Source organism: Panthera uncia, chromosome B4 (genome assembly GCF_023721935.1).
Source record: "Panthera uncia isolate 11264 chromosome B4, Puncia_PCG_1.0, whole genome shotgun sequence".
NCBI lineage: Eukaryota > Metazoa > Chordata > Mammalia > Carnivora > Felidae > Panthera > Panthera uncia.
Genome location: NC_064809.1, coordinates 66,227,967 through 66,242,305, shown reverse-complemented (window position 1 = coordinate 66,242,305; position 14,339 = coordinate 66,227,967). Strand labels below are relative to the sequence as shown.

Sequence of the window (14,339 nt, the reverse complement as noted above, 5' to 3'; positions counted from 1 at the left end):
GAAAAGCTCACTGCCTGGCAGTACTCCTTGGGTGATCTCGCTCCCTCCTGTGAAAGTTGTGGCTTCTAACAGAAGAAAAAGGAAAAAGAAAATGTAAAGGCTAGGGACACATGGGTGGTTCAGTCAGTTAAGCATCAGATTTGGCTCCGGTCATGATATGATTGGGAGTTCAAGCCCCACCTCGGGCTCTGTGCAGACAGCTCAGAGCCTGGAGCCTGCTTTGGATTCTGTGTCTCCCTCTCTCTGCTCCTCTCACACATGACCTCTTTCCCTCTCTCTCTCTCTCTCTCTCTCTCTCTCTCTCTCTCTCTCTGTATCACACACACACACACAAATAAATAAATAAACATTAAAAAAAAGTAAAGACTTGGCGTGTGCACAGGACATTCAGGTATAACACCTCCTAGGTATACATCCTGTGTATAACTGTCAGGTAATGGACCCCATAATGCCCTGATGAAGGCTCCTTAGAGCACAAAGAGGAAAAATTAAAGTGTCTGAACAGAACTTATTGATGTCAAATATTGAACAACTGCTAAATTTTTCACCAGTCTGCTAAATATGGAACATCCAAAGAGTTTTGATATATATTTTCTTATTCTTTTTAAAATTTTTTTTAATGTTTATTTATTTTTTAGAGAGCGACAGAGCATAAGTGGGGGTGGGGGTTGGTGGCAGAGAGAAGGAGACACAGAATCTGAAGCCAGCTCCAGGCTCTGAGCTGTCAGCACAGAGTCCGATACAAGGCTCAAACTCACGAACCGTGAGATCGTGACCTGAGCCGAAGTTAGATGCTTAACCCACTGAGCTACCCAGGCACCCCAAGAGCTTTGATATATTTCAGTCAGGACCTTTTACTGAAGTTATTAGAAAGTACCATTAGTGCCTTAACAGCACTCACCTGTGATGATCCTCATTCTTGTTCCACTTTCTCCCACAGAAGTTGTGGCTTCTGAGAGAAGAAAACAGGATAGAGTTGATTGGAAACTATTTAAGGACCACAGAAAGGAGCGTGTAGAGGAGACATCTAATTTGTGGGAGGACATGTGGAAGATTCCCTGTTGTCTTGTTGCCTCACCTGTAATAGAACTGCCAGGGGCAACAGTTGTACCAGGGGCTACCCCAGTGGTGCCTGAAACACAAAGGTCTGAAGTCATCACAGTGATTCATGTTTATCTCCTGAATACCTGTCTCTAGAAGGAAATCTCGATGTATCTCATATCAAGGGGCCCTTTCACTGCTTCCTGATGAAAGTGAGAATCATATACCTTTCCTGTGACCTATAGCATTAAGAAAGCAATCAAAATAATAATTTTTCCAAGTTGAGGCAACCTCCTCAAACATCCCATGATTTCAAAACAGAGAATAAGGTGGCTTTCTTCCAAGTGTTCACCTGTCACACTCCCAGTTGCTTGGCCTCCCGGTACTGCAGTGGTGCCTACCGTAAGACGAAACAAAAAAAAATGAATTTCCCAAGGAAAATACTGAGCATCAATACTGTTTCTTTGAATAAGAAAATCTTTATATAGGACAGGCCTATTTAGGAGTTCACATCATTTTCACTTCTTCCCAGGTGTATAATACTCCTCAGCTCCCCCTGACATCTTAATGATATATGAGCCATCACAGGAGAAACCTATCATACGGTTTACATCACCAGCACATCTTTAAAAAATAGCCACTGTGAGGCTAGATGCTGGTGTTAAGAGCTCTTCCATATATTAAATATGTGAAATCTAAGAAAATGCTGAAAAGAAATACAAACTACTCTGTAGGAGAGCACACCTCCCAACAGGTGACTTCAGGGAGAGCCATAATTCACACTAAACCCCAAACTGTAAGCTAATTATTCTAAATGCATCTGGATCCAGTTCCAGAAGTACCACTGCCTTCTGTTAAAGTTGTGGCCTCTGAGGGAAGAAAATGATGAACGATGAGGTCTGAGGATTTGGGATATTAGGGAAAGAATTATGTTGATATTTTTCAGAGCAGGTCTACTAACTATATTATGAGGTTAAATATGGAGATTTATTTCTTATTAACTTACCTGTGTGGGAACTTCCAGATATAATAGTTACCCCAGAGAATTCCTCTGTAAAACCTAAAAGAAGAAAAATAAAGGGGTCAACACAGCATTATCTCCCTGATCAATATGGCGTTGAACCACTGGAAGACCTTTCCTGAGGATCTTTGTTTCTGAAGGAAATGAATCATCAGTTACTTCCCACAATTTCTTTTCCTGACCCACCTACTAATCCTTGTTCTACTGGAGTTGCCTTTCCATACATCCCACTGAAAGCAGAAGGAGACCTTATGTCACCCTCCCAGTTTCTCTTCCAGCCCCTGGACTCCCAGGAGTGAGAGGTGACTAAAAGAATCAAAAGCCACGCCTGGGTGGCTCAGTTGGTTAAGCGTCCGACTTCAGCCCGGGTCACGATCTCGCGGTCCATGAGTTCGAGCCCTGCGTTGGGCTCTGGGCTGATGGCTCAGAGCCTGGAGCCTGCTTCCGATTCTGTCTCCCTCTCTCTCTGCCCCTCCCCCGTTCATGCTCTGTCTCTCTCTGTCTCAAAAATAAATAAACGTTAAAAAAAATTAAAAAAAAAAAAAAGAATCAAAAGGCAGATGATCAATTATTTGAGGTGTTTGGGTAGTCAGATGTTTAAAATAGCACTCCTTAACTCTAATACTCTCATATGATGAGTTTATTTAGTCCATTATACCTGGCTTGGAACTCTGTGAACTTCTACTAGCTCCAAGTGAAATCATGGTGGTACCTATTAAAGCAAATAGAGTGAAGCTTTAAAGTAAGTATACATTTTATCATTACTCTAGTATTTATAGACATCTCTTATGTGCAATATTGTTTTTGGCCCTTGAATGTATCAGTGAGCAGGATATTCAAAGATCCCTCCCTTGATGCAGCTTATATTCTAGCAACTGGAAACCATCAGTGAACAATCAACAGGACAAATAACACAGTGTGACAGATACTAGGAAGTGGTATGGGAAAACAGCAAACTATGTAAAAGCTCTGGGGCTTTGGAAGGCAGGGGCTGACCAGCATGTTGCCTTCATCTCTGCTATCCAAAGACTAGCTCTGCAGCACTGGGCATCTGGAAATCCATATGGAGATATCTTGAGGCTATGGAATTTCTAAGCAGGCCCAGGTGTGTGACTCTTGGCATGTTATGTTTCCCAGATGAAATGCAAGGCCCTTTCCCAGGTCAGGTGTTCACTGTAGCCACACAAACAGATTTGATAAAACCCCCAAAGCCTCACACTAAAACAGCTCACTTCCTAGAAGTTCTGTTTGGGTGGTCCCACTTCCTCCTGTGGAATTCATGGCCTCTGATAGGGAAAAGGAAGGAAGGAAGGAGTAAAGACTAGGGTGTGGGAAAGTACGCACTGTGCTGTTGTCAGAATCTATCATCCAATGGCCCAATTTTGCATGTATTTTCAGACTTACCTGTACTGTAATTTCCAGGTTCCACAGTTTTCTCAGGGACTATACCAGTAGTACCTAAAACAAAAAAAGGGGCAGCAGTCACTCAGTTCAATTGCTTGTCCACTATGGGATTTAAATAGGAATCTAAAGTTTCCATATAGCAGTAAACTATAACCCTGAGACTTTGAATTCCAAGAACTAATTCATATATACCCCGTATAATATTTCTTTCTACAATAATTTTACTGAGAAAGTTCTCGACTATCATGTCCCTTTCTTTGGGAGGAGAGATAGGAAGTTTCCCTCCACATTACCTATCCATCTGTCATTAGTTTGACTTCATGATGGTGTACTGAAGGTTCTTGCAAGCTCAGGAGATAAGGAGGCAATGTAATGACTGTCCTGTCCTTTTTTCTGAATTTGCTTAATATAACATATATAAATAGTGTAGATTTTTTTCAGAAGACTGTTTTTTATATCAATTCTTAGCATTTTATTTTTTTAATATGAAATTTATTGTCAAATTGGTTTCCATACAACACCCGGTGCTCATCCCAACAGGTGCCCTCCTCAATACTCATCACCCACCCTGTCCTCCCTCCCACTCCCCATCAACCCTCAGATTATTCTCAGTTTTTAAGAGTCTCTTACGGTTTGGCTCTCTCCCTCTCTAACTTTTCTTTTCCTTTCCCTACCCCATGGTCTTCTGTTAAGTTTCTCAGGATCCACATAAGAGTGAAAACATATGGTATCTGTCTTTCTCTGTATGACTTATTTCACTTAGCATAACACTCTCCAGTTCCATCCACATTGCTACAAATGGCCATATTTCATTCTTTCTCATTGCCAAGTAGTATTCCAATGTGTATATAAACCACAATTTCTTTATTCATTCATCAGTGGGTGCTCAGAAGACTGTTTTAAGAAGTTATTATGAAGTGTAGGTATTAGATTAGCAGCACTCACCTGTGGCTATTCCAACTCTGGTTGTTTCATTTTCTCCTAGGAAAGTTGTGGCCTCTGATGGAGAGGAGGAAAGAGTTAATTGGAGAATATTTAGGGTCATGGAAAAGATAGCTGGTACTCCTGCAAAGACGAATACCAGAGGAAACATCTAACTTATGGGAGGACATGTGGAAAGTTCCCTACCATCTTGTTGACTCACCTGTGTTAGAATTTCCAGGGACAACAGTTATGCCAGGGGCTACCCTAGTGGTGCCTGAAACAAAGGAACAGCAGTGCTCATGTTTCTTTCCTAAAAACATGCCTCTAAAAGTAACCCAAGTATATCTTCTTTATAGCTAACTGGCTCACTCTCTGGCCCTTCTCTGATGATGAGCCCTATGTATTTTCTTTTCACCATTTTATTACCAAAGCCAGAGTCACAATGTTGTCAACCTAAGATAACTTTTCCAGAATTCTATGTCTCGTCACGCTCACCTGTTTTACTCTCAGTGACTTGACTTGCTGATGCTACAGTGGTACCTGCTGTGGAGTGGCAACAGAAGGTATGAGTGTGCTCAGAACCCCAGACATTGGGAAAATATCTCACTCTTCATTGCTTTCTTGTGAAAAGCAAACATCTATCTATATAGGGCAGACATGTCTCCAGGGTCCATGTAGCTCTTCTCCATTTCTCCACAATAGAAAGTTTTCTTACCTTTCCCTCTTCAAATGCTTATAAGGTTTATAATTCCACAGGAAATAATTCTCAGAATAATTAGTACAATCATCCCATCTTCAGGGATTACAGCTAAGATGGTGGACTCTGTTATTAGTAGCTTTTCAGGAAAAAATAGTTCAAAACTGAAAAAGAATTAGTTGGCCAAATGTGCAATATTAATAAGGTAAATATGGACTGCTCCCCAGAAACCCTCTCTCTCTCTAGGCTCTCCTACAAATGCCATAATTAGTGGTAACAAGAAGACAGGAACTGGTCCCTCTCACCTGTTCTGAATCCACCTCCACTGGTGCCAACACTTTCTGTGGAAGTTGTGACCTCTTGAGGGAGGAAATGGAACAGTAAGTTCTGGGTGTTTGGGTGGGTGGAAAGAGATATTTTGTATTATTTAATCACCACAATCCTACAAAAAACTTCATGTCCAGAGTGTCCAAACAGATGGCTTTCTTATTATTTCAACTTTAACCTGTCTTGGGAATGCCTGTTTTAACAGATTTCTCTGGTGGTAGGCACTGAGTGGCTCACTGAGTGATACATGTTGAATGGTCCTTAATCAACAAAGGGAGAATCTAATGGATCAAGTGGATAAGTATTGAAATCAAACACTTCATCAGATAAGGACCTCAAAGGAATTTTATATCAGTGAATGAAATAAGACAAAAAAGCCTGTCTTCAAGGAGCTAACATTTGAACGTATGTACTGAAAGAATGTAAATGAGAGCAATTGAGAAAAAGTGAGATGTTCTAAAGATTAAACTTCTTTTAAAACTGTTAAGTCTAAAAAGAGATACCAGGATGCAATAAAAGCTAAAAATTTTCATGGAAAGGATAGGTGATAAATAACACTAATAAGCTGAGAAAAAAAGCTGCCTTTTTTTAATAAGGGGCATATTTCAGAGTTATTTTCATTTATTTGATTGATTTTGCACATTTGTACACAACTGGTGTAGAATTTAACTATTATGTAAGGGAATCAATATGACTTTGTTATGATTTAAGAAGGCATAAGAATAGAAAAATCAAAAGCCCTATGCTACCAGAATCTAATTTGAAGTTCATGTTTTATTAATCTGATAAAATTGAGATTTCTATTATATTCTCTAGTCTAGTTACTGCAATACCAATTTTTTTCCAAATGCACATTTACAATTTCATATTTTCTCACCTGTTACTGCAAGCTATTTTGACATCACTAAAACTTAAAAACAAACTATATTTATAAATGCACATTTTAAATTTTTCATGAAAAGATTAATTTATATTAGATTATAATTTGGGAAGAATATCACAGTCTCTTATATATTTTTCAGTGTCCAAATGGAAAACATAAAAATGCTGAAGCCACATCCTACAGAGCATATTTTTGTCATTTTAATGTTGACTTACCTACAATTAATACTGGTGGAATTCTCTTATCTGAGCCTAAAAAAGGAAAGATTAAATTCATGTTTCCATTAAAGAATATACTTGAATTCCATTTTTAAAAATCCCTTTGGTGCTTCAACTGCCATCATATATAATTTTTTTTTATTAAAAAACAGAGGTATGGTATTTTCATAGAGGCTGATCTTAGAAATTGAAGTCAGAGTGCGAGATCACTTGGGAGAGAAGCTGCGAAGTGCTCTGTAAGGAATCACCTATGAATTACAAATTATCAAACTGAAAGCAAAACCATTGCCTTTTTCCCAAGTAAAATATTTACACATATGTAATTCTTGTTTGCTGCCATTTAATTAAAGATTAAGGTCTTGAATTTGGAAAATGCAAAAGTACTATTGTCAATAACAATAAAGTACATACTATGTCCAATAGTCACATCCTAGTAGCCATGATATTAATTTATAATATAATTATGGTGTTCAATATATAATTTGAAACATTTCAATTTATTTACATTTACATAGCCATAGATTGAATAAAGAATAATTATAAATTTAGTCTGAATCAAATTATTGAACTATTTTCTAGTGACTAGTTTGTAAAATAAATTTATATAAGCCATCTTTGTAAAAGTAGTTAGAATAAGTGTAGCATAATACTTTACAAGAAAAAAAGCATAAACAATCTTTTCCTTAAATAATGGACAATTTCATCATGAACAGCTAGGTTCGGTGAGATAACCTACAAACAGAAATAATGCCTTTCTCAAGTACTATATTACTAGTCCAAAAATTTAAATATTAATGTGCTATCGTCTTTAATACATTTTCATTCATTTATTGTTAAGAAAAAAATTGCCCTATAAGTTGGAATGATTGTAAAAAGAAATGAAGTGATAAAGTTTTTATTTATAAAGCAATAGTATTATAGTTTTTGCCAATGTTTTAGAATTGACAAATGCCACAGTTTGTCATTATATATAAAATTTTAAACCCCTTTTTAGTACTTGCTGCTGTAGCTTGGAAATGGAGAAAATTTAAGCTTTATAAATATTAAAAGCAAGGTCTTATTGATGGATCATCAAAGACCATTTTATATTTGCCTTACAGGAGGAGGGACATTGTGGGTAGGAGCACAATCTTTGGAGTCGGTATAGAATGAATAAAAATATTGGCTCCAATATTTGATTTGCTGTAAAATATGAACAAATTTAGGTCGTATCTTTTTTTTTTTTAACGTTTATTTATTTTTGAGACAGAGAGAGACAGAGCATGAACAGGGGAGGGTCAGAGAGAGAGGGAGACACAGAATCTGAAACAGGCTCCAGGCTCTGAGCAGTCAGCACAGAGCCTGACGCGGGGCTTGGACTCACGGACCTCGAGATCGTGACCTGGGCCGAAGTCCGACACTTAACCGACTGAGCCACCCAGGCGCCCCTAGGTAGTATCTTTTCTAAGTTCCCCATGAGTAAAATGAGATAACAAAATTTATTCTAATAGTTAAATGAGAGAATATATTTAAGGACACTATAATTATGTAACTGGCATTATTACTAATTATTTTGCCATTTTTAATTAGCCAATAAGCATGAAAAGTATAAAAAAAAAAATCTGACATCCCCTGCTTACTTACCAGTAGTGGAACTTTCTGGTGCAGTTGTTGAACCAGGGGCAGCTTCTGTAAAACCTGAAATTAAAATGAAAAGTAATGGGTCGCCTGTGTAACCCAGTCAGTTAAGCAGCTGACTCTTGATTTTGGCTCAGGTCATGATCTCACGATTGGTGAGTTCAAGCTCCTAGTCTGGCTCTGAGCTGACAGCACAGAGTCTGCTTGGGATTCTTTCCCTCTCTCTGCCCCTCCCCTGCTCATGATCACCTGTGCTCTCTCTCTCTCTCTCTCTCTCTCTCTCAAAAATAAATAAACATTTTAAAAATTAAAAAAAAACACCAGAAAGTCATGAGCAGTGTTCTTATTTTATGGGGACACTACCTGGACATTTAACAATGTAACTACTTTGAGTTCAGGTGTTACAGTTCCAGTACCTGGTGTAAACACACCTAACAAAATATAAGGTCCTAAATGCCAGATGACTTGGATCTGATTTTCTGATTTCTACTCAAAATACACTAATTCATCATTAGATTTATCAGGAAACCTTATTTTGTGTTACAACCTGGGCCAATACCTTCCCTTCCCACTCACCTGATTTTCCAGGTGTGGTTAAACTGGTTATGCTTTCACCTGACTCAGTTTCTCCATATGGTTCTTCAGTTGTACCTGATTAATGAGATAATTGAAAATTATCTTTATGTGTTTCATTTTAGGAAAAACAAACCTACCACTATTTAAGTATATTTAAAATTTAGATGTTAATACTAAACCTAGAATATCTCTTAATCTTTTCTCCAAATATTTGGTGCTTGATTAATATAACAAACTCATTATCATGATGAGTCTAAGCTAACTTGCATTGGAATACCAACAGATACCCAGGTAAGTCTTGACTGCTTGTTTCCCAGCAGTGGTGGTTATAGAGCCTGATGCTCCAGCTGTGCTTCCCCTGTCTGAACCTGTTGTAGCTCCCACTGACACTCTGGTTGCACCTGGTCAAAAATAAAAGCAGGAGGGATAAAAACATAAACTTCTTAAGAAGTCTGTGGACTCACTTCAAAACAATAATGTTCTACAAAGCTCCCATCTTTAGTAAACAAGTTGAGTTCTAAATATTCTAATTCTGACAAATGTATATAGTTCAAAAGTAGAAATCTGAACAAAATTAAAATTGCTTACAATAAATGGTCTATTTTCAGTGAACTTGACTTGCCTTCAGATGTGGTAACCTCATTCCTTAACATCCCAGTGGTTATCCCAGTTGATGATCCACTTGTCCCTGATCCTTCTGGTGATGGTCCAGTTGTCCCTGAAACTTCATATGATGGTACAGTTGTTCCTGATGCTCCAGATGATGGTTGAGTTGTCCCTAAACCTAAAATAGCTGATCTAGTTGTCCTTGATTCTCCATTTGATGGTCCAGCTGTCACTGATCCTCCAGCTGGTGATGCAGTTGTCCTGGATCTTGCTGGCATAGCTGTATCTGAAACTAAAACAAGTAGTCTAGTTGCTCCTGCTCCTCTAGATGATATTCCAGTTATTCCTGGTGCCCCAGCTGATGGTCCAGATGTCTCTGAACCTATAACAGATGGGGCAGTTGTACCTGATCCTCCAGATGTTGATCCTGTGGTCACTGAACCTTCAGCTGATGGTCCAGTCCTCTGTGATGCTACAGATGGTTCAGTTATCCTTGAATTTACAACAGGTGGTCCAATTGTCTCTGCTCTTTCAGGTAATCTTACAGTTGTCCCTGATCCTTTAGTTGATGGTCTAATTGTCCTTGAATCACTGACTGATGATATAGCTGATCCTAATATTTCAATTGATTCAGTGGTCTGTAATCCTGATGATCCAGTTTTGGCTGATCCTTTGGTCGATGGCCCAGTTGTTCCTGGTTCTATAGCTGGTGGTACAGTTGTCCCTAATCCTTCAGATGATTGTGGAGTTGTCCCTGAACCTAAAATAGATGGTCCTGTTGTTCCTGATCCTCCAAAAGATGGCTGAGTGGTCCCTGCTGCCCCAAATCCTTGTACAGTTGTTCCTGCTTCTTCAATTAATTGTCCAGTTGTCTGTGATTCTCCTATGGATGGTCCAGTAGTCTCTGACCTTACAACAGAGGTTTCAGTTGTTTCTGATAATCCAGAAAATATTCCAGTTGTCCTTGATCCTTCAGCTGAAGGTCCACTTGTTCCTAACTCATGTAATGTTCTAGATGTCCCTGTAAATCCTGCTGATGGCAAAGATGTTCCTGATTCTACAACAGATGGTCCAGTTGTCCCAAATCCACCCATTGATTGTCCACTTGTCTTTGATATACCAACTGATGATATACTTGTTCCTAATAGTTCAGATGGTGGTCCAGTGATGGATATATCTCCAGATGATAATCCACTTGTCCCAATCACTCCATATGATGGTTCAGTTGTGCCTGAACCTATAACGGATGGTCTAGTTACCCTTGATTCTTCAGATGATGGCAGGGTTGTCCCTGAACCAAAACTTGATGATCCTGTCATTCCTGACAATCCACTAGATGGTCTTGAGGTCTCTGATCCTAGGGCTGATTGTACAGTTGTCTTTGATTCTTCAGTTGATTGTTCAGTTGTCCATGATCCTACTATAGATGTTGCAGTAGTCTCTAACATTGCAACAGAGGTTTTGGTTGTTTCTGATACTCCAGCTAATGATCCAGTTGTCCTTGATCTGCTAGCTGATAGTCCTGTGGTCCCTGATCCTCTAGCTGCTGTTTCAGTTGTCTCTGATCCTAAAACTGGTGGTCCAGTTGATTCTGTCAATCCTGGTGCTGATGAAGGTATTCCTAATCCTACAACGGATGGTGCAGTTGTCCCTGATCCTCCAGTAGATGGTTGACTTGTCCTTGATATTCCAACAGAAGATCTAGTTGTTCTGAATACTTCAGTTGATGATCCAGTGGACCCAGATTCCCAGGATGACAGTCCACTTGTGACTGATCCTGTAGCAGATACTCCAGTAGAGCCCGACTTTACCGATAAAGGTCTAGTTGACCTTAATTTTTCAGAAGATGGTAAGGTCGTCCCTGAACCTAAAATAAATTGTCCTGTAGTTTCTGATCCTCCATGGAATAGTCCTGTAGTCCCTGACCCTCCAGATTCTAGACCTGTTGCCCCTGCTTCCTCAGCAGATTGTCCAGTTGTCTGTGTTCCTCCTATGGATGTACTCATAGTTGCTGAACTTACAACAGAGATTTCAGTTGTTTCTGATCTTCGAGAAAATGATTCAGTTGTCCCTGATCCTTTAGCTGATGGTCCAGTTGTTGCTAAACCAGCTGATGGTCCAGGTGTCCCTGTCAATCTTGACGGGAGAGATGTTCCTAATCCTACAGCAGATAGTCCAGTTGTCTCTAACCCACCAGATGATAGTCCAGTTGTCCTAGATATACCAGGTGATGATCTAGTTGTTCCTAATTCTCCAGCTGATGGTCCAATTGTCCCTTTCACTTCAGATGATGGTCCAGTTATACCTGTCACTCCAGATGATGCCCCAGTTGTCCCTGAACCTACAACAGGCAGTCTAGTTGTCCCTGAAACCAAAACAGATTGTCCTGTTGTTTCTGATCCTTCATGGAATTGTCCTGTGGTCCCTGAACCTCCAGCTGTTGGTCCTATTGTCCCAGCTTCTTCAACAGATTTTCCAGTTGTCTGGATTCCTCCTATGTAGGGACCACTAGTACCTGAATTTATAATAGAGACTGATGTTGTTTCTGATCTTCCAGAAAATGATCCAGTTGTCCCTGCTCCTTCAGCTGATGGCCCAGTTGTTCCTAACCCATGTGACGGGCTAGATGTCCCTACCAATCCTACTGATGATACAGATGTTCCTGACTCTACAACAGATGGTCCTGCTGTCATCCCAGATCCACCCATTGATAATCCAGTTGTTTCTGATATACCAGCTGATGAACTAGTTGTTACTAATTCCTCAGCTGATGGTCCAGTTATTCCTGTCATTCCAGATAATGGTCCAGTTATGCTTTCCACTCTAGATGATGGCACAGTTGTCCCTGAACCTACAACAAATCTTCCAGTTGTTCCTGACCCTCCTCGAAATGGTCCTGTTGTCCTTGCTTCTTTAGCTGACAGCCCAGTTGTCTGGATTCCTCCATTGTAGAGACCACTAGCACCTGAATTTACAGTAGAGGTTGCTGTTGTTTCTGATCTTCCAGTGAATGATCCAGTTGGCTCTGGACCAGACATCCCTGTCAATCCTACTGATGGTACAGATGTTCCTGATTCTACAAAAAATGGTCCTCTTGTCATTCTAGATCCACGTGTTGATGGTCCAGTTGTCTCTGATATACCAGCTGATGATCTGGTTGTTCCTAATACTTCAGATGATGGTCCAGTGGACTCAGATACTCCAGATGACAGTCCAGTTGTGGCTGATCCAGTAGCTGATACTCCAGTTGTGCCTGTCTTTACCAACGAAGATCTAGTTGTCCTTATTTCTTTAGAAGATGGTAAGGTAATCCCTGAACCTAAAGTAGATTGTTTTGTTGTTCCTGATCGTCCATGGAATGGTCCTGTGGTCCCTGATTCTCCAGCTGTTAGTTCTGTTGTCCCTGCTTCTTTGGCTGACAGTCCAGTTGTCTGTGATCCTCCTGTAAATGGACCAATAGTCTCTGAACTTACAACAGAGGTGGAAGTTGTTTCTGATATTCCAGAATATACTCCAGTTATTCCTGATCCTTCAGCTGATGATCCAGTTGTTGCGAATCCAGGTGATGGACCAGAGGTCCCTGTCAATCCTACTGATGGTACAGATATGCCTGATCCTACAAAAGATGGTCCTGTTGTAACCCCAGATCCACTCATTAATGCCCCAGTGTTCTCCGATATACCAGCTGATGATCTACTTGTTCCCAATTCCGTAGTTGATGATCCAGTTATTCCTGTCACTCCAGATGATGGTACAGTTGTTCCTGAACTGACAACAGATTTTCTTGTTGTTTCTGAACCTAAAACAGAATATACTGTTGTTCCTGATACTCCATGGAACAGTCCTGTGGTCCCTGAAGCTCCACCAGCTCGTTCTGTTATACCAGTTTCCTCAGCAGGTGGTCCGGTTGTATGAGATCCTCTTGTGGACAGACCAGTAATCCCTGCACTAACAACAGAGGTTTCAGTTGTTTCTGATTTTCCAGCCAATAACTCAGTTGTCCTCAATACTACAGATGATTGTCCAGTTGTTACGAATGCAGGTGATGGACCATAGGTCCCTGTCAATCCTGTTGATGGTACAGATGTTCCTGATCCAACAACAGACATTACAGTTGTCCCTGAACCTCCAGAAAATAGACGAGTTGTACTTGATATATGGGTTGATGATCTAGTTTTACCAATTACTTCAGATGATGGTTCAGTGGACTCAGATACTCCAGATGACAGTGCAGTTGTGGCTGATCTTATAGCCAGTACTCCAGTTGTGCTGGACTTTACAAATGAAGGTCTAGTTGTCCTTATTTCTTTAGATGTTGGTAGGGTTGTCCCTGAACCTAAAACAGGTTGTCTTGTTGTTCCTGATCGTCCATGGAATGGTCCTGTGGTCCCTGATCCCCCAGCTGCTTGCTCTGTTGTCTCTGCCTCTTGGGCTGACAGTCTAGTTGTCTGTGATGCTCCTGTGGCTGTACTGGTAGTGCCTGAACTTACAATGGAGGTCACAGTGGTTTCTGATCTTCCAGCCAATGACTCAGTTGTCCTCAACCCTACAGATGATTGTCCAGTTGTTGCTATACCAGGTGATGGACCAGAGGTACCTGTCAATCCTGCTGATGGGACAGATGTTTCTGATCGTACAACAGATGGTCCAGTTGTCCCTGACCCACCAGAAAATAGTCCTGTTGTACTTGATATACGAGTTGATGATCTAGTTGTTCTGAATACTTCAGATGATGGCTCAGTGGACTCAGATACACTAGGTGAGTGTCCAATTGTGGCTGATCCTGTAGCTGATATTCCTGTGGTGCTGGACTTTAGAAAGGAAGGTTTAGTTCTCCTTATTTCTTCAGATGATGGCCCAGTCGTCCATGAACTTAAAACGGATCGTCCTGTTGCTCCTGAACGTCCATGGAATGGTCCTGTGGTCCCTGATCTTCCAGCTGCTTGTTCTGTTGTCCCTGCCTCTTTGGCTGACAGTACAGTTGTCTGTGATCCTCCTGTGGATGGACTGGTAGTGCCTGAACTT

General features: G+C 40.4%; 1 protein-coding gene across 1 annotated transcript in view; it reads right to left on the bottom strand.

The window, feature by feature from the left end:
* The window catches only part of MUC19 (mucin 19, oligomeric), a 101,018-nt gene that overhangs the window by 23,799 nt on the left and 62,880 nt on the right, over positions 1-14,339 (bottom strand). The window contains exons 48-62 of the mRNA XM_049626671.1: positions 9,296-14,331; positions 8,996-9,113; positions 8,709-8,783; positions 8,139-8,192; positions 6,513-6,548; positions 5,393-5,446; positions 4,611-4,664; positions 4,412-4,465; positions 3,467-3,520; positions 2,721-2,774; positions 2,010-2,101; positions 1,786-1,799; positions 1,394-1,536; positions 1,079-1,132; positions 902-952 (exon numbers count right to left, since the gene is read on the bottom strand). Coding sequence (XP_049482628.1) covers positions 902-952; positions 1,079-1,132; positions 1,394-1,536; positions 1,786-1,799; positions 2,010-2,101; positions 2,721-2,774; positions 3,467-3,520; positions 4,412-4,465; positions 4,611-4,664; positions 5,393-5,446; positions 6,513-6,548; positions 8,139-8,192; positions 8,709-8,783; positions 8,996-9,113; positions 9,296-14,331 — 5,943 coding nt within the window. The remainder of the gene's footprint in view (positions 1-901; positions 953-1,078; positions 1,133-1,393; positions 1,537-1,785; positions 1,800-2,009; positions 2,102-2,720; positions 2,775-3,466; positions 3,521-4,411; positions 4,466-4,610; positions 4,665-5,392; positions 5,447-6,512; positions 6,549-8,138; positions 8,193-8,708; positions 8,784-8,995; positions 9,114-9,295; positions 14,332-14,339) is intronic.